At 33.8% G+C, this 13033-nt stretch overlaps 1 protein-coding gene across 2 annotated transcripts in view; it reads left to right on the plus strand.

Annotated features, from left to right (window-relative positions):
- The window catches only part of HACE1 (HECT domain and ankyrin repeat containing E3 ubiquitin protein ligase 1), a 108481-nt gene that overhangs the window by 70579 nt on the left and 24869 nt on the right, over window positions 1-13033 (plus strand). For both annotated transcript variants that reach the window (XM_008569397.1, XM_008569398.1), the window contains exons 15-19: window positions 1339-1450; window positions 1544-1641; window positions 1827-1914; window positions 6662-6811; window positions 7316-7512. In XM_008569397.1, the coding sequence (XP_008567619.1) occupies window positions 1339-1450; window positions 1544-1641; window positions 1827-1914; window positions 6662-6811; window positions 7316-7512 (645 nt within the window). The remainder of the gene's footprint in view (window positions 1-1338; window positions 1451-1543; window positions 1642-1826; window positions 1915-6661; window positions 6812-7315; window positions 7513-13033) is intronic.

A 13033-nucleotide genomic window follows, 5' to 3' on the forward strand; every position in this document is an offset into this window, starting at 1 on the left:
TGGCCCAGCGTGTTGGGGGGGGGGGGGGGGGGGAGGGGGGGGGGGGGGTGAGTGTTATTCCTTCTCTAAGTTATTTCTCTTAATAAGTTATATCTCTAGATAGCTTCTCTTACTTTTCATCTTTGTTTAAAGGAGTAATGTCTCTCAGATTTACTTCATTGTTCTCTTTCCTACCACAAGCAGGATGTTATCATCCAATATCTATTATTGCAACTGCTACCTGGATTACCTCTCTCTATACTAGTGCTGTTGTATTCATTTTAATTATTGCATTTATCATGTTTTTACTCTGACCAAATTCCCACAGTGTCCCCTGTATCTTTTACTTGATTCTCAGGATCCATAATTATGTGCTCAGTTTACTTATATAAACATATTTCTTTCAACATGTGTAGGGATAGAACTCTGGTTAGTTATACCAGTGCCTTTACTACATCTTGCAAGGAGATACAGTTTCTCTTGTGCCTTTTTCCTTGCTCCCTTAACCTGGTGTGCCCTTTTTCCTCCCAACTTGAGCGAGTTCTACCAAGCTTTAGGTCCTAGTTCAAACCGTGACCTCATTGAAGCTCTTGTACTCCACTCAACTGTGCAGTCTCCAGTTTCTCAGTGCATCTGAAGTTTGTACTTCACCGTTTAGAACTTGGTATTATATGTGTATTGTAATGTTCTATGTTAGTCTCAAATCTTTAACTGTATTAAACAGTTTTTAGCGAGGAAATTGAGATTTTTGCTGCTCTTATGTTACTTGCAGTGTTGACACATACTAGGTACTGAATAATACTTTCTGATTAATCGTAAAAATTACAGATCACTTGCAGTTTGCTTACCTGGCAGATGAACAAAAGGTAGAGACTTTCTTTACTGTTCAATTTTTAGGGTGGAGAAAGGGAAAGGAAAAGGATAACAAATTCCTTTCTAGTTGCTGCATAGATTCCAAAGGATAGAAATGGGAATAAAGTTAGGTGTAAAAGATTATTTTTCTGAAACATTAAATGGAACATGCAACATAATTTTTCTGTATGTGAAAATTTATTCTTATATGTCTTATTTGAGAATAAATATGTTCAATTACATATCTGTTATTAAGTTCTTAGATATAACCTAATTTATCAAGTATTTTCTGTTGAAAAGGTAGGAATTTTTAAAAGACATTCTGTAGGTCGAATATTTCAGCTATGATCTGCCTTTTTGTGAATAGTTAGAACATTATCTGGTAACCACTTTTTATGAATAAAGGTCTAAGAATGATTATAGAAGGAGCATTTAGCATGGTAGTGAATCTGGTAATCAGGTAATTAAAATACTCCTAACATATCTTACTGTTATTTTTTGAGCTAGCCATTTAAAGATCGCTGTGAATGGTTCTATGAACATTTGCATTCAGGACAGCCAGATTCAGACATGGTGCACAGGCCAGTGAATGAAAATGATATCTTGCTGGTTCATAGAGGTATGTTTAACAAAGAAACATGTATGTGTGAGGCACAAATTACTTGTTATTGTAAATTTTAATGCATAAAACTAACCAATGCTGCATATTTAGATTCTATTTTTAGGAGTAGCTGTGAAGTTGTGTCAAAAGCAAATTGTGCAAAGCTAAAGCAAGGGATTGCTGTACGGTTCCATGGAGAAGAAGGCATGGTGGGTATAAAAATGAGTGATGTAGAAATCACTATATCTAAAAGATTGAAATGTACCTGAGTAAAGTTTAATATTTAATTGAAAAGGAAAAAAATTTAATATGTTTTAAATTTGTTATTATTTAAAAAAAATTTCCCAATATAATATATTTCTGTTGATGCTTAATTTTATTTTCTTGAACTTAGGGTCAAGGTGTTGTGCGTGAGTGGTTTGATATTCTATCTAATGAGATAGTCAATCCTGATTATGCATTGTTTACGCAGTCAGCTGATGGTAAGTTCTATGGTCTAGATGACTTTTCTGTGACTTGTCACATTTTTCAAACGACTTCAGTATGTTTTATCTGATTCCCACAGTAGTTCTTTGAGCTCGGTGGAGTATTATTCCCATTTCATAGAAGAGAAAACTGAAATTCAATGATTTGTCTATAATTCCAGTTAATGAGTGGTAGAATTATAAGTGTATAGCATTCTTTCCTTTAAACAGTTGGTTCCCAAATGCTTGTCTCAAGGACTAGTGCTGGCCTCGAGGAAGTGCTTATCAGTGCTTTGTAAAATAAAACTAAATGTATTCAATTTAAGGATTGTCCTTTAGTCTTTTTTTGAGTTGAGATTTCATTTTATAAAGTAATGGTGCTAGTAGATGGATCTAAAAAATGAAAGTCCTTATTTAGAAAAATAAAAATTTGCTAGCCCTATTTGAGTTTCCAAGTCTTAAAATTTATTGGTCATGGACACCAGTCTAGAAATCATGATGTTAAATCTTAACTCATAATCTGTTTATGTATACTAACTTTATTTTTAATCCTTTTAAGAGATTAAGACCTGGCAACCAAAAAGCTCTTATTTAACTATCTAGTGTGCCTAAACAACTCTGTTTTTTGAAATGGTGCTTACAACCTATAGACTTACAATTTGATATTGTAGACTAAATGAGAATGGTTACCACCTCATTTGTGTGAGGTATGAGTATATTTGAGAGCTCTGTAACTTAATTAAGACTTATGTTCCAAGTGAAGGTGGATTTCAGTTTTCAAATGTGTTGTGCAGTTGCTTGTTTTTCCTGAAAATCTTTTCTTTCCCCAGTGTTTACATTCTCATTAATTGTAGCTTCTGAATTGCTTCTAACCAAACTAGCACAAATCCCCATTTAATAAGAAGGATGATTTTAGGGGAGGCAAGCAGGGGTGGGCTACAGTGAAGTTAGGGAGCGGCAGGCATTTGCCTATGTAATGGGTTCCTCAGACACACTTTGAGTATTGAAAAATTACTTAGGAATATGGGACTTCCTGCTTTAACTCTGTAACCTTTGGTGGTTTGCTCTGAGGTGAATTTGGTGTCTTCGTGGTTTACAGCGTGTTTTATGAAGCACTGAGTTTAATCATTTAGGCCTAATTTTTAAAGGTAGATTTAGCATTATATTTTAGATTTAAAAAAGTTTTTTTTTATAGTCCCTTATTCTTAGTCTATTTAGTTTCATACATGAAAAACAGATTTGGTGTGGAATCAATAGTAGATGTACTTCCTTAATACTACAAATTTATAGCAGATCATCGGCTGAAACACATAGGCTGTGAAGATTTTGATTTGTCCTTTTTGTAAGCCATGTAAGTCTTCTCTTTGGATCATAGGAGTAATAAATTAAAATGTAGGTGACATATTTTCTTATTCTTGTGTGTACTTGCTATGAAGAGAATTACCAAATGTTTGGGTAGACCTAATCATTTTAAAGACTTTTCTAATGAACTTAAGATGCTTACTGTGTGCAGTTCAGGTTAAGCATCCCTAATTCAAAAATCTGAAATCCAAAATCTGAAGCTTTTTGGATGGTGACATATCCCAAGTGGAAAATTCCACACCTGACATTTAAGATTTTGGATTTTTGGATTAGGGATGCTGAACCTATATAGGTATTCTGTGCTGCTTAGTTTACCCTGAATACATTATAATTTCACTGTATTAATAGTTTGTCGTATTTTTTATTGTTAAGTACTTGTCTTAGTCTGTTTTTGTTGCTTATAACAGAAATAGCTGGAACTGAGTAAATAATAAGAAAACAAAATTTATTGCTTACAGTTTTGGAGGCTTGGAAGTCCACAGTCCAGGGAACACATATTGTGATGGTCTTGGTAATGGTGACAGCGACCCAGGGGTCTCGCATGGCAGAAAATGGCAGAGCAGAGAGAAAGAGAGTTCCTCATGCATTCTCCGTTTCAAGTCCTCAGAACCAAGTCCACTACCACCATTTTTAATCCATTCACTGGTCCTCAGAATCTAATCACCTCTCCAATTACTATAATAGGATTTCCCACCCTCTTAACAGTCACAGTGAGGATCAAACTACTAATACATAAAACTTGGGGGACATAATCCATATCAGTACTTGTATTTGAATAAGTATAAGAAAAATGATTGCTTAGCAGTTGCATATAAACTCAGAGTCAGAAATGATGGTGTTGCCAAACAACCACAGATTGTCCACATGAGAGCCTGAGATAGTGATGGTTTACTTTCTGATGATTCAGTATACACAAACTTTGTTTCATGCACAAAATTGTTACAATTATTGTATAAAATTATCTCCAGGCTATGTGCATAAGGTGTGTGTGAAATGTAAATGAATTCCATGTTAGGCTTGGGTCCCATCCTTAATAAGCTTCATTATATATATGCCAGTATTCCAAAATCTAAAAATTGAAACACTTCTGGTCCCACGAATTTCATATAAGGGATACTCAACCTGTATAGTGGTTAAGAGTTTGGCTTTTGGGGTTACTCTGGGTGTGAATCCTAGCTCTGCCACTTTATTGGTATGATCCTGGGCCTGTAAACTTAACCTTTCTGAACATCAGTTTCCTCATTTGAAAATGGTGATAATCTATGTTTTGTGATGTAGTGAGAATTCAATTAGCTGATACGTGAAGATGCTTAGCCTGGTGCCTGGCACATAAAAAGATAAAGTAAATATTAGATGCTGTTGTTATTCTGTGAAAATGTTATTTTCTTGTGCAGTTGGATTTTTCTGAGATCATAAAAATAGCTGGGAGGGTCACAGGTATGTTTATTTTGAACTTAAAATTTAACATGTGTGTCATATTGTTTTAACTAGTGTTCAAGTTAAAAACTATCATTCCTTTCTTGCAGATTTTCCCCCCATTTGTTTCCTTTTTTCCCCCCTTTTAATTTCTCCTTATCTATTCTTTTTTAAGAACCTAGATTTCCCAGAAAATACTTGGATAGAGAAGGAATTATATACAGAGCTAGGGTAGAAAAGTAGAGTCATCAAAAATCTTTGCTGGTTCATCAGTAACCTTGAGCGTTCATTATTTTAACAAGTTAAAAATATTTGTGTTTATTCTTAGAATATTATATTTTTGGAATCATGGTTATGTTTGTCTTTAAAGTCTTTCTTTATCTCACAAAGCCTTGCTTTGGGTTTTTATAATACAATCTTGCCTCATGTCTAGGTATTATTCTCAAAAGGTACTTACCAGTGAATGATGAGCTTCATGTGTCATTCAACCATAAGCTTCCAAGTTTGTACCTTACATCTAAGTAAACTGGTTATGGCAATTTAATTCAGTGTCAACATTGATTTATTGTCAAAATATGAATACTAAATGACCAAACATTTCACTTTACAGTACTTTTCCACTTTTTCTTCAATGCTATTTCATTAAATTTATCAGTTAATTTTTTAGTCCAGGTGTCTAGAATAGTAGTACATAGCATGATCTCATTATATATTTGTTGAATGAGTGAATGAATTTGTAATCCGTGTTAGTGGTCATCACAGAAAAATAGGGAAGGAGAGTTATTTAAAATTGAAGTCTAGGCATTAGGTTTTCCTATTGCACTAGATTTTTTTTGAGACATTTTTTATTGTGGTAAAATATATATAACTTAAAATTTTCAATTCTAGCTATTTGAAAATGTACAGTTCAGTGGCATTAAGTATATTTATGGTGTTGTGAAACCATTGTCACTAGAACTTTTTCATTATCCCAAGCAGAAACTCTGTGTCTCCCTATTCCTTCCCCCCCAGCCTCAGGTAATTACTAGTCTACTTTCTATCTATAAATTTGCCTATTCTGAATATTTCATAAAAGTGGAATTATACTCCTTTGCACTAGGTTTTTTTTTTTTTTTTCCGTGTCTGGCAACGGATCGCAACCCTCAGTGTCACGCCCGTACCGGACCGGGACCGGCAACGGGATCGCACCCCTTGGTGCCGCGCCCGCACCTCGCCCAGCCAGTGAGTGGGAACCGGTCTGTATGTGGGATCCGAACCCTCAGCGGGAGCGCCGCCGCACTCCCAAGCGGCGCACTGTAGCAGTGTGCCACCAGACCGGCCCTGCACTAGGTTTTGATAGTATTAACTATTGCCTTTTGACATTTTTATTTTCATTTTGGTGGTAACTGTTTAAACTTGATTATTTGCCATAAGGAATAATTGGTTGATTTGTGGACTTAAGTGATTTTCTGATCATTGTTAACAGGCATCAAGTTCATTTACTAGGTATGTCACTTAAGAAGACTTGTAGAGTTGTACATTTAAATTTTTTAGTTATCCTCTTAGTGTTCTATTTTTTACGAAGCAAATGCTAATAAATACCTACTGCACTGGGCATGTATAGATGAATGAGACAATGTCTGCTCTAGTTCACAGTCTAGTACTTATTACCACACTGCCTAGGAAAACGTGCATGTGTGTGTGATCTTTTAGTGTATTATTTCCAGGATCTCTTTGATGATTTTCCAAATACTTTCAGTCAAAAGTGTTGTGAAATTTTTGCTCTGCACATAAACTTACCCTGATAAAGTATAAGTGTGAATTAATGATTATCTCTGTACTTCCGATTATACTGCCTATTATATATTCCACAAATAACATTCCTGTGAGGTTTATATATAATGTAACCTTAGCTTTGCTGAAGTTATATATGAATTAATTTACCTGCACTGGCTCTCTCTTTTGCATAGATTCTTAACAATAAATTTTTTTGTATTTATCTCCATAGGAACAACATTTCAGCCTAATAGCAACTCCTATGTAAATCCTGATCACTTGAACTATTTCCGGTTTGCTGGACAGATTTTGGGATTAGCTTTGAACCATCGGCAGCTGGTCAATATTTATTTCACACGATCATTCTATAAGCATATTCTTGGTAAGACTATTTTGCTATAGACAATTTATTTACATTGTTTTTCTTACAGTTTTTAGGGAAAACTAAGTAGATGAGTGATAAAAATCAAAATTTTTATTTTGATTGAAGACCATTTGTGTGTGTAAGGTAATTGGGGGCCTGAGGGAGAGAAAATAATGACTTTTTTTTTAAACACTTTCTGCTAAAAGATTTTCTTTTTCCATTTTAGTGTGTGTATGTTTATGCTGAGAATGCATTTTAGATAAGTGGAACTTTTGAAGTTTATAATAATTTCCTGAATAGCTTTTTCAAAGAAAGATTGTATTGTAAATATGTGGAAGAAACATAGGCTTAATTTAACAGACTTCTTAATTCAGGAATTAGCATTCCTTTAAAACATACTGTGAATTGGATGATATTTTGCAGTTTTTCACAGTGTCTTTAGAGGGCAGTATTTTACCATTAAACAGATGAGGAAAAGCAGAAACATTTAGACAATAACTGCTGTATATTTGCATTTTTTAGGTATTCCTGTAAATTACCAAGATGTGGCATCCATTGATCCAGAATACGCCAAAAATTTGCAATGGATTTTAGATAATGATATTAGTGATCTGGGTCTAGAACTAACTTTTTCTGTTGAGACTGATGTGTTTGGAGCAATGGAAGAGGTGCCTTTGAAACCTGGGGGTGGAAGTATTCTTGTGACACAAAATAACAAAGTGAGTATTTGAATTTTTGCCTTAGCCATTGTTTGTAATTTGGCCCTGATGGTTTGCTAATTACTCTAAATTCTTGTGGCACTTGCTAGAAAAACTTTTACTGTTATAATTTCATAACAGATAAAACATTTAAATTAACAAATCCATCAGATATCAAACATTGAATTAGAAAGGAACATTTCAGGGCTGGCCCGGTGGCACACTGCTACAGTGCGCCGCTTGGGAAGTGCGGCGGCGCTCCCGCCGAGGGTTCGGATCCCACATACAGACCGGCCGCTCACTGGCTGAGCGAGGTGCGGGAGCAACACTGAGGGCTGCGATCCTGTTGCCGGTCCCGGTCCGGTATGGGCACGACACTGAGGGTTGCGATCCGTTGCCAGTCACGAAAAAAGACAAAAAGGGAAAAAAATAAAAAAATAAAAAATACGATTTAATGCAAAAAATGAAAATAAAACTAATTTGAGAGAGAGGAGGATAACATCTCTCTCAGTTCCTTATTAACAACAGTGAACTGATGCATTAGCAAGAGTGACTGACTGGACTGCTCCAGCTCACTGCAAAAGGTTTTGAAGAAAAGAGACCATTTCCTATTATCCAGAAGTAAAGCACAGCATCTGTCTCACCTTGTAGTTCTTCATCGTCTTCTGCTAAGAAAAAAATTATTGTGGACTGCCAAAGTTAACTCAAGACCTAAGATGTAATTATCTAAATACTGGACACTGTTTATTGTGTTAGCTATGCCGAGGTAGTTCGGAAAGCAGTCTAGAGCATAGTTCAGTTGATTGTGTAAATTGGGCCCCTGCATTTTGAAAGCTTTGATTAGAAATACAAGCTTAAATCAAGATATTTACAATAATCACTATTTCGTGTTTAAAAGTATGATATTAAAGAGTTCGAATAGAGAAAAGAATATATCCCAGTGTCTAAACTTTGCACATGCTTTTGGAATCCGGTAAATCTGTCAGACCTCTTGATTTTTTTTTTTTTTTTTGAGTTCTATATCTTGATTATTTTTATTATTACATCTCCTCTGTTTGTATATACTATTTTAAAATCTTGGTGTGTATTCTAAATTTCACTGTTGAAAATCATAATGTGACTTTAATAATATGTAACATAGATTTTTATTTGTTTGTTCGTTTTTAGGGTGGCCGGCTGGTACAGGGATCCGAGCCCTTGACCTTTGTGTTATCAGTACCATGCTTTAATGAGCCGAGCTAACCAGCCATCCCAATATATAATACAGTTGTGTGTTTTGGTATATTATGTAGGATATTTAGAGTCAAAATCTCCTTTTGAATTCCATCAACTTTTGGTTAAAAACAAAAACCTTTTTCTTTTCCTTTAGTTGGATTATAATTCCAAGACAGCTTCTGAGTCAGGTAACTATAAAAACCAAAATCCATTGAACCATTTTGTAGACTATTGATTTAGTAAAATGTGGATTATTTTAAAAAGGGCCAAAAGACATAGCCATGTTTAACAACTCTTTGAGCCTCAGTTTTCTATTCTGTAGACTTGGGGTGATGATAATATCTCCCATTTCTGTAAAATAAAAAACACAGCACAAAAGTTAGTTGTTATTGGATAGTATTCTATAAAAATAGGCTCTTAGTTTCATATATATAAAGAGAAATGGAAACCTATATTAAGCTATATAATTTTACTTTTTGAAACTTTGAACTTTAAGTTCATGGAAAGATTCGTACTATCTTTTAATTCTATTTTTCCACTAACTTTTTGAATTACCATTGTACTATACATATACAAAAAGAGAAAAAAAGATTTAATTGTTAGAGATAAAATCAAGGGCAGAGTTTTTACACATTTATATTTAGGAATTTTTTAGTCTACCCTCTCATTTTACACACGAGGACACTAAAGCCAACCAAAGCTGGGGCGAAAACCTAGGTCTCTTAATTTTATGTCTAATGTTCTTCATGCTGTATGCAAAATTAATCATGTTGAGCAAGAACTTACTTGATTTTCAATATCAGTAATGTTAAACTGTAGAAGATTTAATAGTAAAATGCTTAAATTAATTTTTAAATCTATATGAGCTTGCCAGTGAATGAAAATATTTTTAAAATCTTTAATTGCTAGATTGTCCACCTCATAGTGAATTTATTATTTTATTTTACACTGGAGACCTACCCTCAGTTAAGGGTAATGAAGTCATAGAATCTTTTTTAAGCAAATGATTGCTTTTCACGAGAGAACCACAAACGTGATTTTTTGTGTGAATACTATATCAGGTGAGTAGATTTGTCACTCCTCTTGGATATATTTTTTAGGACAAAGTGGAAAGACCCACTAACAGTTGTATGATATATAGCTATATTTATAGTTGCATCTTCTAGCAGCCTCCCTCCCACTATGACATGATTTTTTAGATTTTTCAAATACTTATTTTATTCTTTTGCATTTGTGTCTTTTATTCAAATACAGAAAGAAGGAAAATATTGAGTAAATAAGAATATGCTCACATTGAGGATTTACCCATCATTGTGAGTCTCATTAGAGGTTGGAATACTATTAAAATATTAAAGAGCTTGAAACTTTTGTTTCTAAGTTTAGAAAAGTTTTGTTTAACTGATTGCTTGCTTGATTACAGGTTAACTTTTTTTTAATGATTAGCATTGATAATAGCAGTATCTAAATTACTACGTTAATAATTCATCTCAGCTTTCATTTTTCTGATATAAACATCTCTCACAATAAATTGACCCTCTTTATTTTCTAATATTACCAATTAGAGTCAAGTGTAATTGTATATCAAATTGTTGATGTTTAAACATTTAATACTTATTTAATAAGCAACCTGGTTCATTGAAAACTTTTTAAAAAGTTTTAGAGGCATACTATATCTTAAATTGATTAGTTGCCCTAAAATTGTTAAAGTATTCAATTTATAAAATCTTACTTTAAGATTTTCAAACCCTGTTTCTTAGAAATATTATTTTTTTACTTATATATTTTGTTGTGAACTTTTCTGTTACTTTAGAGTCAGCTTTTTACTTACTTAGCTTTATAGGTATGAAGTTGTAATTGTCATGTTGAGAGTTCAACTTTATCATTTTAAGCATGGTGAAACTTAAATGACTTGCCAAACTGGTTAGTAAAAGAGGATCTATGTAAGCTGATCTCCACATGGAGGAGTCATTCCTAAGATTTATTAAAAGGCTGTGTTAATTATAGAGTGAAACCAAATAGATGAAAATAACCTTTTGTTTAAAAAGCAGTACCTGAAATAAATACAAATAATACAGGCAAAAGAATATACATGAGTTCCACATTTGAAGTATAATGCTCCTTTCAATTGAATTTTATATTTGTCAGTGATTTGTTTTAAAACCTGGGAGGCAGAAAACCTATGGTTTCACTTTTGAAAATGGCTGAATTACCAGGAGCTGAAAATTTAACACTTAGTTTTTTGAAGTTTTTAAAAAAGTTCTTTCACTATTTGTTTTTGACCAAAAGCTGAAATTGTAGAACCGTAAATTTTTCAGTTAGACATGGCCTTTTGTTCAGATCTTCAGTTCCAGCTCTTAGAATCAAATGGTAAGCTATGTAGGTTTTAAGTGTTAGCATACCTTTTATGAGACTGATTCTAAAGTTCATCCAGGCTGGGAGGAAAAAAATGGGGGTGGGATGGGGCAAGACGTCAGGGAATGGACAAAGTGGCATGGGAGTTGAATTACGGAGGGGAAGCATTAAGTCGTTAGGTAGGAGTACGAAAGTGGTGAAGGAATTGTTCTGTGCTTCCAGGTTGATTGCAGATGTTAAAGGGGAGTGACATGATCAAACTTCTGTGTTTTTATTTTTTGTTTGTTTGTTTTTTAACAAACTCAGCTAGGAGTGTGAAGAATGTGTTGAAATGCGAGGCGATATTTGAGTCAGGGCAACTGATAGGAAGCTGTGGCATTGGTCTTGTGGAGCGTGCATGAGGAATTTTATAAGGTAGTGGCAGTGAGAATGGAGAAAAAGGGATAGCTTTTGAGGATATAGGGGTTATAGGACTTGGTAATTAATTGCTTGGGAAGATGAGAAAGAAAGACTCAAGGATGACTACCACTTTTCGTGAATTGAGCTCTTGAATGACTGGTAGTGTTGCCATCCTCCTTTTCATCAACCGTAGTATCATTCTATTTTCTAGTGATAATAGTAGCTACTACCTATTGAGTACTTAGTGTATGTGTCATGTTACGTTCGTGCATTTCTAACTTACTATAGCAGTCTTATTTCTCTTTATTCAATGTGGAAACAGCCTTAATAAAAACATCTGACATTTATTTAAGTCCTTATAATGTACTAGGCACTGTTTGAAGCACCTTATGGGTATTAACTTATCCTTAAACAACCCTGTGAGGTGTAGAAACCTTTTCTACACGTGAGGAAAGCATATAGGAGTTAAGTGGCTTTCCCCCAAACCACATAGTTAATAAGTGGTGGAACTGGGATTTGAACCCAGTCTATGAATTTCAACTCCACTCGTAATTACTACACTGTATTTCTTTAGAAGTTAAATAACTGCCCAAGAGTTCAGGACTAGTAAGTGGTGTACCCTCAGTTTAAAACGAGGTCTGTTGGACAGTGTAACTGCTAGGCCTTTCATTTACTAAGGCAGTGAATATGAACAAGGTAGCAAATACAAGTTTAGTATGTTTTCCCCACTTCTATTTTGATATGGTTAAATTTTTATTGCTAGTTTTACTTGATTTATTTCACCTACAGACACATTGTATTTACATACAAGTATAAAATGCAGGCTTATGTATATATTCACTTGAAGTGGATTCCTTATTTGCATCTTCAGAAAAGTATTCTATGAGATATCTTATTACTACTCTGAAAACTTTTAAGACATAGTGTAAGCCTAAGGTTCTCCATTATTGAATGTATGTGTGTTACTAAGTAGGTTTAAATGATTTTAATATCTTGCTGTTAACAAGGAGAACATATTTTTCCTTGCATTATAGGTAGTATATTCTAAACATTCACTTTAAAAATCACCAAATCTATAAAATGGACCTGAAGGATCACAGTTTTCAATGACTGAATTTGTCCCAAGTAAACTGAAGTGATAGGATTTTTATTAGACTATCAATCTTTGCAGCTAATTTGTGACCTTAAAAATAAGGGCATACTGATAAAGAATGAATTATTGAAAAATGTTGCATCATAAAAATGTGCCTTTCCTTTTTCTTATATCTACTTATTCTTATAAAAGAAACATGACATTCTTTTGAGTTCTCAGTGGAGGAATTTTCAATGAGAACTCTTACATATCAGAGCAATAATAATGAAGTGGATAAACCCAGGAAGGAAGCTTTTATTATGAAAGAGTTTATATTCAAACAGTGAATTGAATTATGCCAATAATAATGACATTTAACTTGTTATTTACTAAAATAATAATAATAATAATAATAATAATAATAGTAACCATTCCAAACAGTTTTACAAATATAGCCAAGCATATCAGTCTACTTTGATGGGGGGGGGGGGGGGAAAAAATTTT

Source organism: Galeopterus variegatus, unplaced genomic scaffold (genome assembly GCF_000696425.1).
Source record: "Galeopterus variegatus unplaced genomic scaffold, G_variegatus-3.0.2 Scaffold491, whole genome shotgun sequence".
Classification (NCBI taxonomy): domain Eukaryota; kingdom Metazoa; phylum Chordata; class Mammalia; order Dermoptera; family Cynocephalidae; genus Galeopterus; species Galeopterus variegatus.